The 23,274-nt window shown below is 41.9% G+C and overlaps 1 protein-coding gene and 2 pseudogenes across 1 annotated transcript; all 3 read right to left on the bottom strand.

The window, feature by feature from the left end:
- Positions 1–923: 923 nt before the first annotated feature.
- Positions 924–1,859, bottom strand: LOC116910455 (annotated as a pseudogene).
- Positions 1,860–11,230: 9,371 nt separating this feature from the next.
- On the bottom strand, positions 11,231–12,187 carry LOC116908993 (olfactory receptor 3A1-like). Its single transcript, XM_032912462.1, has one exon. It carries the CDS (start codon positions 12,176–12,178, stop codon positions 11,231–11,233), a length of 948 nt encoding a protein of 315 aa, XP_032768353.1. The 5' UTR covers positions 12,179–12,187.
- Positions 12,188–17,585: 5,398 nt separating this feature from the next.
- Positions 17,586–22,883, bottom strand: LOC116910392 (annotated as a pseudogene).
- Between the last annotated feature and the right edge of the window lie 391 nt (positions 22,884–23,274).

Here is a 23,274-nt window from a genome sequence, read left to right as displayed (position 1 = left end):
CACATCATACATCATGGAGAAGTTAATTCATAGATTCAGATCAGATGAGAGTGTTAGATAGATTTATAGAATAGAGCCTTATCAACGAGACAGTAGCACTGTTAAGAATTGATGATTAGTTCTAAAAAAGTGTGAAGAGGAAGATGCACTTAAGCTATGACTTGATAGAAGGCTGATAAACAGAAAACAATATTGAGAACATTCTAGACTAGAGCTACAATGTTTCACTGACAAGATGAGTCATCAGAGTGTGATCTGCATTGACACTAAAATTCACAGATTTGGGGATTAGAGGTGAAGAGTGAGAATTTACAGAGGAGTTTAATATTGAATGGTGTGGAATTTAAAGTTTTAAAATGTTTAGATTATAAATCTTTATCTTTCAAAAATTTAGAAATGTGAGGATGATAATTGAGGGAAGCTCTTTTTCTGTCTCATGTGAGTGGAATTTTGGAATATAGAGAGTCGGGTCTGTGAGCTGCACTCAGCAGTTATTAGGGAATATAAAACCAGAGAGAAAGATTTGTCTCATTCCCTCTGAGTCATATACAGTTTTATAGGAGGAATGAGTCATTTCTCCTCAAGAGTTAGGTTGCATACACAGACAAACTTTCTCCAAACTTGAGGAAGAAATAAGACTGCCTGGGGGAATATTTTCTGAGACACTCTGGGAACTCCAGATAAAGGAAAAATACACTAACTAAAGGTAGAACACATTAAAGGGCAGACCTAAGAGGACATATGTACACACAATCGTCTATACACGAATATGATCTCTTTGGGCAAGAGTAATTATCATTCCTTAAATTAAGCTATGAAATGAAAGAGCTCTGAAAATTTATTCTAGCTTTTGAAACTAGAGGAGACCTCTATATTCAGCTATAGTTTTAAGTTAAATATGTGGAAGGGGCCTTGAGACATCTTCAAGCTGCTGGTCGCCTGCCTGTGAGTACCCTCCAGAGGGCGGCCTGAACATCAGGGTTCCTGAGGCTGTAGATGAGTGGGTTCAGCATAGGGTTGATGAGTGTTGAAAATGCCAATAGCTTTATCCTTATCAGAAAGTTTGGTGGAACCAAGTCTCATGTAGTTAAACATGCCTGTGCCATAGAATATGGCCACCACAGTGAGGTGAGAGCTGCATGTAGAAAGCTTTCTTCCTGCCTTCAGCAGAGCGAATTCACCAGAACAGCAGCTGCCACATGGATGTAGGAGGTGAAAATGAGTGCCATGGGGTTCCTGCCATTATGAAACCCACTCCAAAAAGAAGAAGCAGTTCATTGATCTGGGTACTGGAGCAGGAGAGCTGGAAGAGCTGGGGAAGGTCACAGTAGGAGTGATTGATTACATTGGGGCCACAGAAGTGAAGTGTGGATATGGCCACAGTGTGAGTCAGTGCATTGCTGAAGGCACAAGCCCAGGATGAGGCCACCAAAAATCCTCTGGACTGAATGGTTCATTCAAAATAGGTAAGGGCAGAGATGGCCAGAAGCGGTCATAAGCCATGGCTGTCAACAGGAAGCAGTCAACCCCAGCCAGCAGATGGAAAAAAGAAGAGCTGTGTGAGGCAGTCTCCATATGGAATCAGCTTGTGGGCCAAGAGCCAACCAACATGGAGGAATAGTGACACTGATGCACCCCACATCCATCACTGACAGATTCCCCAGGAAGAAGTACATGGGGGTGTGCAGTTTGGCTTCCACCAAGACAGCTGCCAGGATGCTGAGGTTGCCCCCAACTGTTATCATATAAGCCAAGAGGAAGAGTATGAAGACAACTGGCCACAGCTGTGGTGTCTCCACCAATCCCAGCAGAATGAACTCAGTAACAGTGGTTCCATTGGCTCTAGGATTTGGCTGCATGAATTCCTTTAAGGAAACTTGCAAGAAGGAAAACAACAGGATCTTTCAGTGCAGTGGAGAAATTTAAATCATAGCCATTTGAACACTTAAAATTGGAACTTATGTTACCTCTCCCTTCCCTTTCTTCCATACAAATGATATAATTATATAATAATCTCAAAAATAAAAGGAATTATTTAAAAAGTGTGCACCATTATTGTTGTGGTATAGCAGTTAAAGGAACTGGTATTGCTTGACTGTCAATATGTTTTTTAACTCGTAACAGGTCAACTGTCTAATACATACACAATTCACTGATTAAAATATATGCCTATTTCTAAAGAAAACCACACCAGTGTTGTGTGTGGCATACTAATATTTGGTAGAGCACAACATCTGGTTCTGGGAAGAGGAGAACTGAGAAGGCCGGCAGCATTATTGGCACCTGTATTACTCGGCTCACTGTGTTCATGCACCACTTCCCAAATAAATGAATGGCTGAAACTCTTGACAAATCCAAATTCTACATAAAAGTAGAAATAAACAACAAAACCAAAACCCAAAAATCCTAAACCATACATAGGTGGTTAGCAAGAATCATCAAAAGATAACTTTTATCGGGCCACTATGAATTGGAAAGAGCTATGCTTTGAAGGGCTTGAAGTGCAAGTTGAGTTAAAAGCATAGGTTTCCTTGCAGTTGGGATGAATCTAGGTATAGCATGAAGGTCTAGAAACACAAATCCTCTTCAATATGAACTCTACAAATCATTTTACAATCACAGCAATTATTATTCCGTTTAAAAGTCATACCATGGCGCAGAATGATAGCTATTATTTTGTTCTCAACCAACAAGAGAATAAGCATTTGTAAAATCACCTACCAGCACTCTCCAAGATATCTGTGGTTGATGGGATCTTGAGAGGACCATCAGGGGTGGGGACCATTGTTAATGCTGAACCTGATCTCACCCTCACTTGGGGAAGATTTACTGTTTGACTGTAAGTATCTATGCTGCTTTGTCTCACTGATTAACATACGTGTACGACCAAGAAAGTCAGAGAAAGAGCTGAAGCACCATCTGGTGACTTAAGGGCAGAGGAAGGGCCATGAATACTCACCTGGTGATTGAACAGGCATCAGTTTGATTTCATAGAAGTGAGGCAACAAAGAACACACAAACTCATTCAGCTTTAGTGATGGCAATAAGGTGTTATATGTATGTATAGAGGAGAGCAAGAAAAAGAGAGGCTGAAGCATCTCTGTCCTGAGGATTTTCCATCATAATGTCAGCCTCTTGGGACCTCAAAATTAGTCCCAAGGAATGAGGGGAGATCTGGGAACTGACAAGTTCATGTCAAAGACACAAGCCCTAGTAAACACCACCATGGTAAGGCCAGTGGAGCTTCACATCACAGTGGGATCCAGAATTTTTCCCATGACTTTGTCATCACCCTCATTGTCTACAGGCACACAGAGGAGAGAGGACACGAGCTCAGTTTAAGAGATAGTGGCATAAAGGGCTGTTTGCTGTCTCAAAGGAACCAGAGGTGGAGCCAGGTCTGAACAGGGTCTTGAGGCTGAGAATATATCTCCTTTGTATGCCTGCCATAAAGAGGATTCGAGGACTGAGCCAGGCTGACTTCTACGCTTGTGGTTGAGGAGAGAAGCTGCTTTGTGTCTGGGAGTGAAGGAGAAAGAAAGGCAGGAGGCAAGTCAGAAGAGCCCCATTGTAACCACAGTAAATCCTCAAGGATAAAATGTGTTCCCACCTAGAACCTTGTTAGGGAATACCAGAGGGACTGTGTCTTGAGATTAGTGAAATGATCCTAGGAGAGGCCATGGAAGCAATGGGCTTGGCCAAACAGGGATAGGAGGGGGGCAAAGTTGTTCCCTATCTATCTATTGTGGGTTTTGGGCCACGCCCTTTGAGGTTGGTAGCCTTAGTAACAGAGATGACGAAAGAACTGGAGCAGCTGTGTAGTACAACCTTCATACTCTTTGTCTCTGTCAGTCAGCTGATTATCTATCCAAGCCCCAGGGGTAATGCCTGACTGTGAGATGGAGAGACTTGTTTTCCTTTCTTAGCAACTGCTTATTCCCTTTGGGCCTCAGATTTTTTTAATTTGTCAATGTACATGATATTCTTTCTTAGGTTTTCTGTGGGAATTAAATTCACCAATACCCACAGAGTTACTTGTAGGGGATGGCTAGTCCTTTATTAACTTAGCAACAGTAAATAATATTTGCCACATGCTTGTTATATTCATGTACCAAGAACTTTACATTGGGTTGATTGAGTTCCAATCAGTTCTTCCAATGATTCTTTCAGGTACCAGTATTTCTTACATTTTTTCAGATTAATAAATTGAGTTTTAAAATGATCCAGTACGGGGACCGGAGAATATTCTCATGGATCCAGAAGTCTTCAGCTTCAGGATGGCGACGTCGGAAAATTCCCGGATAAGGGAAGATAAGGTTCTCTGGAGGTAAGCAGAGAAGTTGAAAGCCTTGGTATAGAGGCTAAGAGGTAGTGAAGTTGAAAGCCTTGGTATAGAGGCCGAGAGGTTAGTGAAGTTGAAAGCCTTGGTATAGAGGCTGAGAGGTTAGTGAAGTTGAAAGCCTTGGTATAGAGGCCGAGAGTTTTGTGAAGTTGAAAGCCTTGGTATAGAGGCGAAAAGGTTTGGGAACTACTGCAATGTTGTTTCCAATTGATCCTTTGTGGGTAGGACTTGTAATTTTGTTTCTTTTCTTCTTTGTGTGGGATAGAGAAGCCACAGACGGCAAGCTTAAGCCCGGACCAAAACCTCTTTGGCGAATGGTCCCTGCCTGCTTGGAGGATAAACAAAGTGAGGAAGCCATTAGAACAGGTCAGAGGGTCCTTGCAGAGCAACAAGAAAGTATATCAGAGGGAGAAAAAGTCTCGAAAGAAAAAAAGAACTTGTCTCTAATAAGCGCATTTCCTATGGGTTGCATGCACAAATATACAGGAAGTACAAAAGCATGCAAAGAGTAAAATTATCAATTTTGCCTGAAAAATTTGTATATGTAACAGGCCAAATATCAGTATTTTGTAATAACCAATTAACTGTTGTTTGGAATAAGATATGTTTTACCAGGTTTCTTTTTGAAATACTTCCATGACTCTAGCCTACAATTCTCAAAATAAGCTTTAATATTTGGGGAGTAGCTGTTACACTACTCCAGAAAAGAATATTTGAAACTAATTTTAAACTTCTAAGGATATGTTAATTGGCTAAGTACCTCACCTTACCAGAGGACTTAGGTCTTTGTTTGTTATCCTCATTGGAAATAAAGCTTCAGTTGTGTTAATACAGAGTTGTAGACTAGAGTCATAGAAGTATTTTTTTAAAAAAAACCTGGTAAACAGTTAATTGGTTATTACAAAATACTGATATTTGGCCTATTACATATACAAAATTTTCAGGCAAAATTGATAATTTTACTCTTTGCATGCTTTTGTACTTCCTGTATATTTGTGCATGCAACCCATAGGAAATGCGCTTATTAGAGACAAGTTTTTTACATGAAATCAGTGAGTGATGATTTCAGTGTGAATTATCTGACAACTCACTGTCCTTTCAGTGCTCTGGCTCAGACAACTAAACAAAACCATAGACCCAGCTCTTTGAAAATGGTAATGGAGTTGATATGAAAAGAGGAAGACTCCATTTGCTTACTTTCACACCCAGCCTCACCCTGCCAGCTCAGGGATTTCTAGTAAGACTGAAATTAGACAATATTTACAAGATTTGACATTTCTAATTAATGCTTATGTTTAGGTAAATAAAGTTTGTGAGGTGCTAGAGAGATGGATTAGTGGTTAAGAACACTAAGTACTGTTCCTTTATAGGACATTTAAGAACTCAAACTGGATTGCCTGGACCCCTTAACGAGGGAGGACAATGATACTAGACAGTTTATATCTTAATAAATAAAAAGGGGGAGTTATCCCTGTATGCTAAATAATACTCCTTTTTTTAAATTTTAAAATTTGGATGCCAAAGTTTATGGCTCCCTACAACTAGGCATACATCTGCCTAGGTGAAATAGAAAGATCCACATATTGGCATGATCCTGTCCAGGTATTTTATATGGGGAAGAGGGAATGTTTGTGTTTTTTCTACAGGATGCTACAAGAGTGTGCCGGCTGCCAGAGGTGGTTGCTGAGACTTGCTGATCCTGGGAGCATGGAGATTCGGCTCTCGTGGTTCGGGTCCCTGGAGTCATTCCTGTGCCCTGGGAGGAGGATGGAAGATTCCCCCTCATCTTTTGTCATCACAGAGATTTTGGCGTTGCTGCAGTCAGTGTTACCGCTGCGTGTGTCCCACCCCACTGTGGCCTACGCTCAGACCCTCTGTGCACTGCTGCTTGCTGGAGAGGACTGGACTCCAGCCATTACTGCTCATTTTCCTGGCGACTCTTGCTGCCTTAACTGGTGTTGTCATCTTGCAGTCTGTAGCTTCACAGGAATGCCACCTGCGTGAAGCTGCTGTACTGGGGAACTCTGCCCTGGTTATGCAGATCTCAGACATGGTTCCATTGCCTGCTGGTTGTTCCAGAAAAGAATGGCTGATCCTGAACTGTCCTGGGAAAGACCTTGTTACTTTATTGCTATTGTAGCAGCCATTTTACTGCTATAGCCATTGTGTCTACAGTGTCTGGAGTTACCCTCCCCCCAATCTATTGTTAGGCAAGCACAGTGGGTGAACTTTCTGGAGTAGTTGCTAACAATTGGGAATTCTAAATTTTATTATAGGAGCTGCTTGACTATGGCCCTTGGTGGTAGCAGCTGAGGAGAACCAGATGAGGTGCCCACTACTTATCGGGAGTGGCTCTGTTTGGTGCAGCCCTATGCTGTGGATTAGTGTTCATGCTATGGTTGGTTTGCAAACTCAGATCTCAACAAAAATGTGACAAGGTCGTTATCACTCAAGCACGTGTGGCCATTGAACAAGGGGCCTCCCCTGAAATTTGGTTATCTATGCTCAAGAATTGGTCGGCATCTGAGTTCTCTGCTCTTGCACCCCATGGATCTGTGGATCCATTGCACTGGGATGAGAGAGACTCAATGATTCTTTGATCAGCCCTTGCACATCGCTGAGGTTTCCTCATTGCACGCAATAGGGTGATCATGACTTCCCCACTAATTCATTTTTTTGCTGGCCTCTTTTGTGGAGTTCGCCCTAGGCCATTTAACAGTTATTGTCACACGGTACTGCGGTATCCAGAGACGAGCAACTTTCCTCATGCACAGTCCAATCTAAGACACGGGGCCCGGTGGCGATAGGGTTACCCTATGACGGATAAGGCTGTGACATAGCAGAATGACCTAAGACACGAGCCACAGCAGATGGATGTAACTGAAGAGGCCTAGACCAGTCTCGTTCTAGTAAAACAAAAAAGGGGGAGATGTAGGGCGCCCTCCTGTGGTAAACAACGGTACTGCGCATGGGCAGGCTTTGCACCTGGCATCAGTTGGCCGGTAATATGCTAATGAGTTAATTCATGCTCCGCCAATCCCAAAAGGACAATTAGCATAGCCTCAGCCTGCTGTCTATATGAGGCGAGTGCTCTTGCTGCTTGGGTCCCCCGTATCAGCAATGAAGGTGTCCTGCAATAAAGGCTGTTGACAAGTATCCAACGGTGTTGCGTCTTCCTTGCTGGATGAGGTGGGCGCGACAGGGTAGTGGCTTAGTCCCTGGAAGCTCTGGTTGGTTGACATTGTTGTTCATATGGGGTCTCGAGCTCCTTCAAGCTCTTCCACTGACTGTTCTCTCTTATCTACAATAAAAACCTTCTCTGTAGGGTGGGAATTTAGCTCAGTGGTAGAGCGCTTGCCTAGGAAGCACAAGACCCTGGGTTCAGTCCCCAGCTCCAAAAAAAAGAATTAAAAAAAAAACCTTCTCTGTAACCATGAAGCAGTCAGTTTGGTGGTTTCTTTACTACATCCTAATTTATGTTATGCCTAGTTTGCGAGACCTCCAAGAGACCACCAGGGACCACAACTCCAGTGCAAGCACATGAGAGTCTTTATTTGAGTTCCAACTTGAGTCAAAACCCTCCCTGTACAACAGGCCACAGGTTAGAAAATTAGGGTCTAGGGGCTTAGGGTTTATATAGGGACAATTTGCAATCTGAGTTTTCAAACCTTGGGATTATATGATTGGGTAACTGGGTAAAGGGATGTTAACCTTCAAACTGACAGCATTTGTTCAGACAATTAGGAGAGACCACATATCTGAAAAGGGAGTGTCTTTGACCTAGGAATGAATAACTCATTCAGTTATCAGTGACCAGTTGTTTCTGTTGTTGCAAGCTGGCCACAGGTGTTATGTCTATTTTTGACTGCTGGGAATGCTAGGTGGTCTCTTTTCCAGAGCTCAAGGGTCCGGGCTTAGCACTTCAAGGACAGCAGTTTTATGCTTCCTCAAGGATAGGTAATAGCAGCTTTTCCCAAGGTTTCTCCAAGGACAGCTGCTTAAAATAGAGATTAGAAGACAAGATGGAACCTGTCCTGCTACTTTTTGTCTCTTCACTTATACCAGCATAGAAAGTAAAATAACATATATATGAATATCTATCTATCTATCTATCTATCTATCTATCTATCTATCTATCCATTTAGAGGTAACTACATTTATAAAAGAATTCAAATAAGAAAACAACACAATGTTACATTTAATTGTTAAAGACAAAAGACACATTTATAATACCCAGTGATATCAAAGGTGTATGGAATAAGCATTCTTTCACACTGCCAATCAAGATGCAAAATGCTGCACATATTATTTTGCAAAAAGAAAGCCAGAATACTTATGAAAGCTTAAATATGCCTTTACAACTTTTAAGCACAAATGCACATGCACCCATACTTATACATTACTTACAGCAACATAACCAGTGGAGTTAATTTGCATATGCATAGAAATATTAATCTCAGAATTGTTAACAATTACACTAACAAAAAGTATAAAAATTGGTGAAGTTGATTATAGTTAATATATAAAATGGAATTTTTGTAGATTTTAAAATGGATAAGATAGGCTTGTAGCTCCCTTTTGCCTCCCCTCCCAGCCTGCAGCAGGCAGGAGAGCTAGTCCTTGTGTCATAAGAGTGGGAGAGCTGACCCTGTCCCTCACTGGATATAGGGACACATCCTACACTGTGAGATCTGGCCCTCACTTGGGCAACACAGTATTGACGAACCCACTGGCAGAAGTGCAGGTGAGTCAGCTCCACGTGGTAGAGCTCAGAGAGCTGGTCCTGTTCCTTACAGGTTTCAGCATTGGGTAAGCTAACCAGAGCAATGCTAGAGAACTTGCTCAGGTAGTGCAGGCACAAGAGATCTTGTGGGCTGCCTCTCAGCTACCTCCCAGGCCTAGGTCTCTGTGTTGGTCCACTTCACTATTTACCACATCTGTGGTTTGCTAGAACATGTGAAAATCCTTTTGTATTACAGACCAAAAGCTGCAGGATCTCAATGACAGGGCAACAATAGGATAACCAGGAAGAGCCCCTGTGAGGATTCAGTATTGATAGTTCAGCAGAAGCTGGAGGCCTTGAATCAGAAGCATGACTTACTGCAATGAACCTTTGCAAGTAAAGTTGTATGGACAAAAGTGTATGCTGTGGGACACATTACAGCTTCTGTGCCAAGACTGTTTCTATTTAATCTTTCCTTTCTTTTGGGAAAGGAGGTTGCATGTGCAGAAGGAGGATAGAAAGGGACAGGAAGATGAGTGGGATTGGGGTGCATGATGTAAAATTCACAAAGAATCAATAGAAAGATAAAAAAGACAGGCTCTCAGGTGGATTTAGAGAACTGTATAATGTAAAAGGGGAAAGTACACCTATGTGGTGTTTTGAATGTGTGTGCATGCTTATGTGTCACATTGTGGCTCTGGTTTAGAAAGTCAATGGTGCCATTCTTCACCATTTTAGGTTTTACAACACAATGTATTTAATGGCTAATGACAAATTCAAATTGTGAAGAGATTCCTAGTTTGGAAGAAAATAAGCAGGACATAAATTTTAAAGGAAAAGGAAGCTTCCAAATTATTCAAGACTCCCCCCCCCATGATCTTTGTGAGTAAACAGAAAGGCAATGGCTTAGGGTTGCCAGAAACTGGTTATTGTAGGACCACACAGAATGGGAAGTCCAAACCATCCATCTCTGATATAAGTTTTATTTCTCTAAAATCTTTCAGCATTCCCTTGCATTCTTACCTACTTTTGTATTTGTTTCTTTCTACTTTTGAATCTATGGAGACCATGTCAATCTCTCTAGTGCTTTTCTTATTTCTTCTCAATCCCTTGATCCTCAATTCCAACATCTCCTTATGTCAACCTGGTTTATTTGCACTTCCCCACAAATCCTTTACCTATTGCCTTCTTTTTATCCTTTTTCCATCTCTATCTTAACCCACAGTTCCAGTCTACCCAGTCACATCTTATATCATGGAGAAGTTAATTCAGAGGTTTAGAGCAAATGATAGTGTTAGATAAATGACTTGGAGATGTATCAATGAGACAGTGGCACTGTCAAGAATAGGTGATTAGTCCTAAAAAATGTGTGAGAAGGAAGATGCACTTAAGTGATGACTAGATTGGTGGCCCAAATATAGGATTAAGAACACTCTAGACTAGAGCTACACTGTTTCACTGACAAGATGAGCCATCAGAGTGTGATCTGCATTGACACTAAAATTCACAGATTTGGGGACTAGAGGTGAAGAGTGAGAATTTACAGAGGAAGTTAATATTGAGTGGTGTGGAATTTAAAGTTTTTAGGTTTTAGATTATAAATCTTTATCTTTCAAAAATTTAGAAATGTGAGGATGATAATTGAGGGAAGCTCTTTTTCTGTCATAATCTCTCTCATGTGAGTGGAATTTTGGCATGTAGAGAGTCAGGTCTGTGAGCTGCACCCAGATAGCAGTTACTAGGGAATATGAAACCAGAGAGCAAGATTTGTCTCATTCCCTCTGAATCACATATAGTTTTATAGGAGGAATGAGCCATTTCTCCTCAAGAGATAGGTTGCATACACAGACGAACTTTCTCCAAACTTGAGGAAGAAATAAGACTGCCCGGGGGAATGTTTTCTGGGATACTCAGGGAACTCCAGCTAAAGGGAAAATACATTAACTGAAGATAGAACCTATCAAAGGGGAGACCTAGGAGGACCTATGTACACACCATCATCAATACACAGATATGATCTCTTTGGGCAACGTTAATTATCGTCCCTTAAATTAAGCTGTGAAATGAAAGGGTTCTGAAAAATTACTCTAGCATTTGAATACAGGAAACCTCTATATTCAGCTGTAGTTTTAAGTTAAATATGTGGAAGGGGCCTTGAGACATCTTCAAGCTGCTGGTCGCCTGCCTGTGAGTACCTTCCAGAGCGCAGCCTGAACATCAGGATTCCTGAGGCTGTAGATGAGTGGGTTCAGCATAGGGTTGATGACAGTGTTGAAAATGCCAATAGCTTTATCCTTATCTGAAAGTTTGATGGAGCCAAGTCTCATATAGTTAAACATGCCTGTGCCATAGAATATGGCCACCACAGTGAGGTGAGAGCTGCATGTAGAGAAGGCTTTCTTCCTGCCTTCAGCAGAGCGAATTCGCAGAACAGCAGCTGCCACGTGGATATAGGAGGTGAAAATGAGTGCCATGGGGGCTCCTGCCATTAAGAAACTCAATGCAAAGAGCAGCATCTCATTAACTTGGGTGCTGGAGCAGGACAGCCAAAAGAGCTGGGGAAGGTCACAGTAGAAGTTATCAATCACATTGGGGCCACAGAAGTGAAGTGTGGTTATGGCCACAGTGTGGGTCAGTGCATTGCCGAAGGAACAAACCCAGGATGAAGCCACCAAAATCCTCTGGACTGAATGGTTCATTCGGGTGCTATAGGTAAGGGGCTGACAGATGGCCAGGAAGCGGTCATAAGCCATGGCTGTCAATAGGAAGCAGTCAACCCCAGCCAGCAGATGGAAAAAGAAGAGTTGTGTGAGGCAGTCTCCATATGGAACTGTAAGCTTGTGGGCCAAGAGCCGAACCAACATGGAGGGAATAGTGACACTGATGCACCCCACATCCATCACTGACAGATTCCCCAGGAAGAAGTACATGGGCGTGTGCAGTTTGGCTTCCACCAAGACAGCTGCCAGGATGCTGAGGTTGCCCCCAACTGTTATCATATAAGCCAAGAGGAAGAGTATGAAGACAACTGGCCACAGCTGTGGTGTCTCCACCAATCCCAGCAGAATGAACTCAGTTACAGTGGTTCCATTGGATGTATGTTTTGACTGCATGAGTTCCTTTAAAGAAGCATGCAAAGGGGAAAACAACAGAAGCTCTCAGTGAGATGGGGAAATTTATAACACAGTATTTGAACACTTAAAATTGGAATTTATGTTACTCCTCCCTTCCCTATCTTCCATCCATATGATATAACTATATAATAATCTCAAAACTAGAAGAAACAATTTAAAAAGTGTGCAGTGATTTTGTTTGAGTACAGCAGTTAAAGGACTGGTAGTGCTTGACTGTCACTATGTTTGTAACTTGTAACAGGTCAATTGTCAAGTACACACAATTCACCATTGAAATACATTCTTAATTCTAAACAAAAATACCTCAGTTTTGTCTACCATGGCATAGCAATATTTTCTGATTTTCCCAGAAGGATGAGAACTGAGAAGAATGGCAGAATTATTGGGATCTATATTAATGGAGTCACTGTATCCATGTACCACTTCACAAACAAATGGATGGCTGAATTTATTGACGAATTCAAATTCTAAATAAAAATAGAAATAAACAACAAAACCAAAACCCCAAATCCCAAGCCATGCATAGGTGGTTAGCAAGAATTATCAAGGTAATTTTTATGGGGCTATTAGGAATTGGGAAGAGTCTTGAGCCAGTGTGGTGCACATTGAGTGAAAAAACACAGGCTTCCATGTAGTTGGTATCAGTCTAGGTAGAGCACAAAGCTCTATAAACACACATGCTTACAAATACTTTTCAACATAAACTCTACAAATTATTTTACAATCATAGTAATGATTTCTCATAAAAGTCATACCATGACACAGAATGAGAACTATTACCTTGATCTTAACCAACAAGAGAATAGTCATGTGTAAAGCCACCTACCTGTACCTTCCAAGATGTCTGTGGTTGATGGGATCTTGAGAGGACCATCAGGGGCAAGGACCATTGCTGATGCTGAACCTGATTGTCCTCACTTGGGAAAGACTTACCATCTGCACGCAAGTCTCTTATTTTGCTTTTGACATACTGATCAACATATCTGTAAGACCAAGAAAGTCAGAGAAACAGCTGAAGCACCATCTGGTGACTAAAGGTCAGAGGAAAGGTCATGTATACTCACCTGGTGATGGCACAGGAACCAGTGTGGTTTTGTAGAAGTGATGTGAGGGAGCAAAGAACACACAAACTCATTCAGCTTTAGTGATAGCAATAAGGTGCTATATGTATGTATAGAGGTAAACAATGCAAGCAAGCTGAAGCATCGCTGTACTGAGGATTTTTCATCATAACATCAGCCTCTTGGGACCTCAAAATTAGTTCCAAGGAATGAGGGGAGATCTGGGAACTGACACGTTCATGTCACAGACACAAGCTCTAATAAACACCACCATGGTGAGGCAAGTGGAACTTCACATCACAGTAGGGATTCATATTTTTTCCTATGTCTTTGTTCTTACCCTCATAGTGTCTACAGGCACACAGAGGAGAGAGGACACGAGCTCAGTGGTATAAAGGGCTGTTTGCTGTCTCAAAGTTACACAGGGGACTATAGATGGAGTTAGGTCTGAACAGGATCTTGAGGCTGAGAATATAACTCCTTTGTATGCCTGCCATAAAGAGGATTCGAGGACTGAGCCAGGCTGACTTCTAAGCTTGTGGTTGAGGAGAGAAGCTGCTTTGTGTCTGGGAGTGAAGGAGAAACCCAAGAAAGAAAGCAAATCAGAAGAGCCCCATTGTAACCATAGTAAATCCTCAAGGATAAAATGTGTTTCTACCTTGAACCTTGTTAGGGAGTACCAGAGGGACTGTGTCTTGAGATTAGTAAAATGATCCTAGGAGAGGCCATGGAAGCACTCTGCTTGGTAAAACAGGGATAGGAGGGGGGCAATATTGCTCCCTATTGTGTGTTTTGGGCCATTCCCCTTGAGGTTGGTAGCCTTAGCAGTAGAGATGATGAAAGAAAGAACTGGAGCAGCTGTGTAGTTCAACCTTCATACTCTTTATCTCTGTCAGTCAACTGATTATCTATTCAAACCCCAGGGGTAATGCCTGACTATGAGATGGAGAGACTTGTTTTCCTTTCTTAGCAACTGTTTATTTTCTTTGGGCCTCAGCTTTTATTTTTAATCTACGAATGTACATAGTATCCTTTTTTAAGTTTTCTGTGTGGATTATATTCAAAGATACCCACAGATCCTTGCAGGGAATTACTAGTACTTTTAGTAACAGTAACAGTAACAACAAACAGCTTTTATCATATTAGTTGTATTTGTTTACCAAGGATTTACATTGGGGTGATTGAATTCCGATCAGTCCTTTCAATGATCCTCTCATGTACCTATATTTCTCATGTTTTACAGATTAATAAATTGAATTTCAAAGTGATTCGAAAACATTCTTATAGTCATCCAGGAATCAGAGCACTAGAGTTTAAATATGCATTTGTAACATTTTAAGGAATATCTAAGTCTCATAATCTATACTTTAGGCTCCTACTCTATTTTCTCCTGTGAGACCCACTGGCCACACAGTGGACATTCAGATGTACTTTTGTGTGCAGCCCTGTTTTTTTATGTTTATCTTGTTTAATATTTATTTTTGGAGACTTTCATACATGAGTCCTGTATTTACGCTATTCCCACTGCAAATTCTTTTTTCTTAAACTTTAGTTGTGCCCTCCTAGTTTTTCTCATATTCATGACCTCTTCTTTAATTATCATTATGCATATATAAAAATGCAGCTTAGAAGGCCTGTTTAGTGTTGCTTATGTATATACGTGTTTACGCCTGGCCTCCTGTATTTGGATAACCATTTAGGTCTCATTCCTGCAGAACACTGATTTTCTCCTTCTCACAGCAGCAATTAATTGCCTGTTGCTCTTTGTCTAAGGCTAGGGCCTGATGAAATTTTCCTTAGCCCTGTTGGGATGTCAATTGGTGTTTTCATTGTGTAGGTCTTGTTAAGTCAACCATATTGTTAAAGTTTTTCAGTATACCTCCATGGCATGTATAGAAGACTGCCTCATTGAACTACCTGAGGCCCAGCCATACCTCTCTTAGGCATATACCCAAAAGATGCCCCAACATATAACAAAGACACATGCTCCACTATGTTCATAGCAGCCTTATTTATAATAGCCAGAAGCTGGCAAGAACCCAGATGCCCTTCAACAGAGGAATGGATACAGAAAATGTGGTACATCTATACAATGGAATACTACTCAGCTATCAAAAACAATGACTTTATGAAATTCATAGGCAAATGGATGGAACTGGAAAATATCATCCTGAGTGAGGTAACCCAATCACAGAAAAACACACATGGTATGCACTCATTGATAAGTGGATATTAGCCCAAATGCTCGAATTACCCTAGATGCACAAAAGACATGAAACTCAAGAAGGATGACCAAAATGCGAACACTTCACTCCTTCTTTAAAAGGGAAACAAGAATACCCTTGGCAGGGAATAGGGACGCAAAGTTTAGAACAGAGACTGAAGGAACACCCATTCAGAGCCTGCCCCACACATGGCCCACACATATACAGCCACCAAACTAGATAAGATGGATGAAGCAAAGAAGTGCAGGCTGACAGGAACCCGATATAGATCTCTCCTGAGAGACACAGCCAGAATATGTCAAATACATAGGCAAATACCAGCAGCAAACCACTGAACTGAGAATGTGACCCCCATTGAAGGAATCAGAGAAAGGACTGAAAGAGCTTGAAGGGGCTTGAGACCCCATATGAACAACAATGCCAACCAATCAGAGCTTCCAGGGACTAAGCCACTACCCAAAGACTATACATGGACTGACCCTGGGCTCCGACTACATAGGTAGCAATGAATAGCCTAGTAAGAGCACCAGTGGAAGGGGAAGCCCTTGGTCCTGCCAAGACTGAACCCCCAGTGAACGTGATTGTTGGGGGGAGGGTGGTAATGGGGGAAGGATGGGAAGGGGAACACCCATATAGAAAGGAGGGGGAGGGGTTAGGGAGTCATTGGCCTGGAAACCAGGAAAGGGAATAACAATCGAAACGTAAATAAGAAATACCCATGTTAAGAAAGATGGAGGAAAGAAAAAAAAGAAGACTGCCTCACAACAAACATCCTGGTCCTCTATATCTTACAGTCTTTCTGATTGTCTTTCTTGGTGCTCCCTGAGCTTTAAATGTTGAAGTTGTATTGTAGAGGTGTCACTAGAGATTGTCACCCTAAAGTCAGTTGTTTTCTTCAGTTTGACCAATTGTGGATTTCTGTGATATGTAAGTTGTCTTTCTGTGATGGTCTCTGTCTGCTACACAGGGAAGCTTCTTTGATGTAGGGTGAAAGCTAAACTTATTTATGGATATGGAATTAAGAACTTTAAATGCTGTTAGAAATTCTACGGGTTTAGGAATTGGGTAATAGTAGGCTTTCCTCTAGAGTTTATGATTTCACCAGTCTTGTTTCATAGTCCTTAAACATCAATTCCCCTAGTGGATGGTTTCCTCCAAGATTTCACTATTGCAATCTTGGATGTGTCTTCTCATTTCTGTTTATCGTTGGCTTTCATTGGCTTTATATCTAGGGAGTACTATTGATTGCGTCTCTTTCTTGGTAACTTGCAAAGCCCCTTTAGATACGATTAGTAGTTATGACATTTGAGATGACTATTGATGCCTATATAGGATGTACAATATTCCAGAATTAAGCCCAAGACATCCAAATCCCAGTAATAGTAACCTGTGATCTATCCTTGTAAAACTAGTTATGGAACTTTCAGTTACCTCTCCACGACCATATCTGCCTGCATGCCACTATTCTTCCTGTCATGAAGATAATAGAATAAGCCTCTGAGTAAGCCGCAATTAATCATTTCCTTTAAGAGATTTCCTATAATTGTGATATTTCTTCACAGCAATAGAAATCTTTAAGACAATTTGCAGCCTGATCTCCAAGCTATAGTCTGGCTCATAATTCTAACATACTTTCATCATGTACTTCTGGGATAACTGTCTCACTATCTTTCTGTTACATCTTCCATGGAAACCACTTAGCCCACAGCTTTCTCCTAAGCACTCAGTCCACTCTTCTTCTTCTTCTTCTTTTTAAAGAAATACCACAGTTTATTGAAGACTACAAATATTTTGTTACAAGTTGGAACTATATACCTTCCAGAAACCAAAAGCAAGGGCAAGCGTGTGCATTGATGCTTTGGATGTGCTATACCACTTGAACTCAAAATGGGTAAGACAGGGTCAGACACATGGTGGAGAGGGAAATGGGGAAGGGCAAGTTCAAAAGACCAGAAGGTATCCACAAAATCGTTTCCTCAAGCCACTCAGGCCATGGCCTCAGCTCAGCAGGCCCTCCTCAGTGGTCTGGTTTCTGAAACAAGACTTCAGTGCAAATTTATACACACACACATAAAACACAGGCTCCAGGCTTGGGCTAAATTAGCTCTCAGCCATCCAGAAATGGTTATAAGAGGGTGGACATTTTCTTCCAGTGTTGTATCCATGAGACCCATATCCACTCGACTGTTGGAAAGGGGTGGCTGAGGCATTCACACTGACATTCACATCATACTGCTTGGAAGAGGTAGGTAAGAGCCACAGGGGACACAGCAGGCCCATATTGAAAGGTGCTATGGAGGTCTGAGACCCACAAGGTGTAGTAGGGCAGGCTGGTGTAACTACAGCCAGGAGGCAGTAATGGGTTCAGGTATGTCTACTGCATGGTGTGGTGCGTCTGCATTTGGTTCTGTTGGTGTTGGGCCAAGGTTGTGGCTGGGACTGGGGAGAAGGAATACCCATGACTTGGTGAGGTTGCCAGAGTATGGGTTGATGGTCAGGTTACCATCCCTCCCAGTAAGTGGAGTGTTGGTTGTGGGAAACAGGATACTGTAGTAATCCAATGGAAATCTTGTCTGAAGCATCTGTAAATCATCATAATCATATACTTGTGGCAAGTAGGCATGTAACAGCCCCACAGCCATAATATATGGGCTAGGCAACAATGGTGAGACTCCAGGAGGAAGGTTGAGAGGAGCTTTTCCTGAAGTTGTAGCAATTGAGCTTTGAGTTGAGGCCATGACAGTGGAGTTGCTGCCCAGGCTAAGGCCAAGACTACTGCCACTATTCAGACTGGAGGAGATACTAACCAGTGGGGGAGGTGCAGAGACAGTGCTGGATGTGGTAGAGAAAGTGCTGGAGGAAGAATGTAGATTTGACTCACTCTCCACACTTATATGCAAAAGAATTGATGTCAAAGTACACCCAGAAGATGCAGATGAAGAAAGGGTATTCTGCTGTGTAGATAATGCACTGCTATGTTGTGTGGTGGTGGTATTTGGAATCTTCTCACTATGGCTCAAGACACTTAAGGAGGATGAATACTGATTGGCTGTCATCATTAAGGAAGCCGCAGGTTCTGTTGTGTTGAGAGAGGGTATACTAGAAGTGGAAGGTGATTCAGGTTTCACTGAAGAGCCTGTAGCACCTTCAACAGATTGTGTACCTATGTGGCCTGCACAGAGCTGAAACCATTCTTAGCATGAGTCAGGTCCTTTTGGGGTGATGAAGAGATGGAGCTGTGATATAGAGGGCCCTGATCATTATTTGGAGGTATATGTTGTTGACTGAATTGGGCCACTCTCATAACCAGACTACTGACTCTGATTAGATGAAACTGCAGATGAAGACTCACTGGACATGCTGGTATACAGGCTACTAGGAACCTGGCTTGAAGAGGTGCTTGTGGTGGGGGTGGACTCATAATCAGAAAAGATAGACTCTGACTCAAACTGCAATGCCCCAAACTGCAGTCTTAGCCCTGAGATAACTGCTGAGCCTGGCATCTCCACAGCCAGAGCAGAAATCTTAGATGTCAAGATTTTTCTACTTTTGCTGTTTCAGTTTTTGCTAAGCCAGCTGAGGGCTGGAGGATTGGTTGTCTGAAGACCCTGGAGACATCTGTGGAGCAGAGGTGGATTTGCTTGGCAGAGAAGAAGAGGAGGGAGGATGTGCAGCTGTTAAGATAGCCACTTCAGGTGGTTCAAGATGAGGTGAATACCTGGTGCTTTGTAAAAGGATTGTGCACTGTCAAATCATTTTCACTCTTCAAATCATACTGCACCAGTAATGGTGATTGTGTTGTTGAGCCCATATCCCAAGAGGAGGTAGTGGTGCTTCCAGATTGAGAATGTTGAGCTGCCAGTTGAGCCAGGGCCTGTGCAGTTTCAAATTGCTCCAAGAACTGGGAGCCTGTTGTACTGTCAACTTTAGCTTCCCCAACATCACCAAATCCTTTCCTCCACATGCTCATCATGCAATGATGAGAAAATGTATTCTCTGAAGCAGGCTGTGATATGGCATTCTGCTTCAAATTACTGAACACCAGAGACTGGGGCTGGGAAAGAGACTGAGATGGATCCAGATTATATGAATCGTTCGCCATTGAAAATCGTGTCTTTCCCAAGAGAAGAGCAAGGTCAATTCTCTGACCAGCAGTGATTGTCACATTCTCCATAGGCAGAGGCACTGAAGACACATTAGAGGCAGTAAAGATCTTGGTCTCAGAAAGATCTTCATTCCCATCTTCAGTTCCCCACTCTTCTGTTGCAGTCCTCCATGCACCAGGAGCAGTCTCAAATTTGGGGGGGGGATTTGACACTTCAACCCCAGTGAAATTATGTCTGGTTCCAAGTGGCCAGTGTCTTCCATGGATTGCCACTGCTATTGCCATCGTTATCATCAGTGTTGGCTGCTTCTGCATAGTCAGCTGCATTAAAGATTCCCATTCCTTGGGCAGTAAACCTTCCTCCTCACCTACCAGAACTACATCTGCCTTGGCCACGGTCTCTTCTGCCTCGTCTGTGCTTCTTCCAAGAGGCCCTCCACTCTTAGTGTTATCCAATAAATCCATTTTCTTGGCCCCAAAACTTTCGTCCACGGCTGGTACCTCTCCTCCATCTTGGTGACCTACCATGTCACTGACTATAGTCTCTGTCCTGGTCTCAATTTTCTCTTCCTTCTATATTAGATTCAGTGTATCCACCATCTTTCTGTCCTGAGACTCCTTCCATCTTCCCGACCATCTCCTGGGAATGCATGTTTGGATTTCCTTCTAGGAGAACATTGATGTCTCTGTTGACATCTCCATTGTAGTCATGCAAAGCAATCATATATTCATCCTGGTTTCTTGGCTGTGATATCAACCAATTGTTTCACTTCCTCCTCAAAATCAGCATCATTATGGTCCAAAATCATCTGTGCAAGATGACATAACAACAGAAACTGAGGAAATTAAAAATAATCATAAGATCTTACTACAAAAGCCTACAGTAAACAAAACTGGAAAATCTAGGTGAAATGGGTAATTTTCCTGACAGAAACCTTAAGTTAAATTAATATCAGGTAGACTATCTAAACAGTTCCACAATCCCTAAATTAGAAACAGAAGTAGTCATATATATCAACCACCACCACCACCACCACCACCACCACCACCACCACCACCACCACCACCACCAACAACAACAACAACAAAGTGCCCAGGGCAGGATGGTTTTGGTGCAGAATTCTACCAGACCTTCAAAGAAGATCTAATACCAACATCCCTCAAACTAGTGCACAAAATAGAAATGAAAGTAGCATTATCAAATTCATTCTGTGAAGCCACAGTTACTCTGAAACCTAAACAGCTGTCATATAGGAGACATGGAAAGAAGGAATAATAAACAAGGAGAGCTTGTTCACTTCTTATGAGTGAATTTTAGAGAAAGGAGTTATAGTGGAATGTAGCAAGAATGTGAATTGTGTTAGTTAAAATCAACAGCAGACTACTGGCTGGGGTGTGAAGGGCAAAAAAAGAAGGTTTTACATGAGAAGAAAATGACAAATGTATCTGTAGTATTTGTTTAACGCGATCAATAAGTTGGATCAAACTAATTCAATATCAGTAGAATAACAGTGGATATTCAATCTACTGTTTTAAATCAATATGATGAACTTTTATCTTTTTAGTCTCTGATATTTTAAACACCACCCTTAAAACAAAAATTGTATTTGAAATAAAGACAACATAAATTTGAGACTGATTTAATTGAAAGTATAATCATGAATCTGGTGGCTGAAACCATATTTCTGGGAGGTAAGGGACAGAGGAAGCATTCCTGTTGAAGAGGTTTATTCATAGTAGGGCTTGGATCCAGGGGCCCAACTTATGTTAAGTGAGACAGGAACAATGGAAGAAATATCTAGACGAGAAGAAGCAAAATAGCTTGGATGATCCTTTGTAACATTGTTTAATTACCAGGAGTTCCTCTCCAGGTTATTAATTTCCTATAAACCTAGTCTTCCACTCATAATTCACACTATCTACAGTTTGTCATATTTTTGTTACATTTCAGAAACAGTCGAGTTACAACACCTTTACATATCCATTTTAAACAATGATGGTTAAGACCTATTCCCCAAATATGTTACCCCAAGACAACATTCCATTTATCTACTTTCCTCTCTCACATCTATCAAGTGGAGAAACCATGAAAAGTTTGACTAGAACTCTTGATAGCTGATTACATTTGACCCTTCCAATTGTTCATGGGGGTCCACTCAAAACTTTTCCACCTCCCTCCAACTCTCTGTGACAGCCATCTGAGCACTGTTTCAGAGGCTTGGATCTTACTTCCCTGTTTGTTGAGAATTCTCAATCCATAAAACGAGCTTTCTCAACACTTTCTGGTGCATATAAGGTCCATGTGTCTACATCTGTCTTATTACTCACAAAACAGCACCTATGTGTCATGTCAGTCCTCCTATTTTGGGGTATTTTCTTAGATACTTTGCTCCATAAACTCCACAAACCTTTGTAATCTCTGCAGCTCAACAGTAGCTCTTTCCTGCTGATTGGCAAGCACAGTGCTCTTTATGCCAGCCTGGCTGTCCTGGAACTCAATATGTAGACCAGGCTGGCCTCTGACTCACAGAAATCCACCTCTATCTGCCTCCCAGGTGCTGAGATTAAAGCTGCATGCTACCCTGCTCATCCCACAATTCATATATTTAATTGGTGCCTGGATGACTGAACCTGGCTTGTTGGGGTAGTTACAGATGGAGTTTCTGTCCCTAAACTCCATTTTCAGAAACAAATGAATGTCTTAAAATGCAATGACTGTATTACGGTGTTTGGAAGTTTGTGTAACACAATGTTATGCTCCTTCCTGGAGAACTGCTTCAAGTGTAGCACCAAACACACAGTGAAAAGATCCTTACAATAGTAAGGATCATCAGAGATCCCTCAGGACAGGAGAATGCACAGAGCTGTGGTGGTTGTGGCATTTAGTAGCTGTGAAGAAAACAATGACAAGAAGGCACATTATCAGGTGGCTCTTCTTGATATTCTAGGAATTAATGCAGAGAAAAACCACACTGATAGCAGCCAATGTTGAATGGCCAGCTAGGAGCACACAAGGCAAACCGGTAGTCCCCCCAGGGCACTTGGAGGGTTATTAATTTCTCTATAGAGACATACAGCCTGTAAACCAAACAGGTTTGTGAGGATCTAAGTTTGCAACACATTTTAGTGCTTAGTCTTCCTAGTGTCATTATTAGAGAAGAGAACATGGGGTGGTGGTGATCCTGGGACTCTGTGACAAGGAATGGGACACCTAGGCAGTGGAGTGTAGAGAAGTTCCTCATCTTTGAATTGCCTCAGTTGCTCTTCAACTTCTTTACTGTATTGAGCCTCATGCTCACTTTGGGTGAAGCTGCATGCTTTGAAGAAACGTCTTCAGTCAAGTGCTCACAGGTTGTGGTGATTCCCCTTGACACCCATCCCATAGCCCTTCACTGCTTCTGACCCATTGAGATGGGAGACTTGAGGGTACTTTGGGAGGAGTGTCTGTACATACTCCAGACAAAAAAAGAACCACACTAGAAACCTCTGGTTTTTCTGAGAGTAAGCAGAAATATGTGTAGAAGTAATTTCTCCCTATGAGTTGTTAAGTCATTGTTGTTGCTGGGGAACAAGGACTGAACCTCCAAACCACATCTTGTAGACATCATTCTACAATGCATTTTATGGATTTTGTTTGTTATTTTATCACTAATTTTACCTGTGTATTTGTCCAGGAATTCACAT

This window comes from Rattus rattus, chromosome 9 (genome assembly GCF_011064425.1).
Source record: "Rattus rattus isolate New Zealand chromosome 9, Rrattus_CSIRO_v1, whole genome shotgun sequence".
In the NCBI taxonomy this organism is placed as follows: domain Eukaryota; kingdom Metazoa; phylum Chordata; class Mammalia; order Rodentia; family Muridae; genus Rattus; species Rattus rattus.
This window is presented reverse-complemented; position numbering and strand designations above follow the sequence as displayed.

Excerpts from the sequence above, each read along its gene's own strand:
- LOC116908993 (XM_032912462.1), bottom strand. The coding sequence starts at position 12,178 with ATGCAGTCAAAACATACATCCAATGGAACCACTGTAACTGAGTTCATT.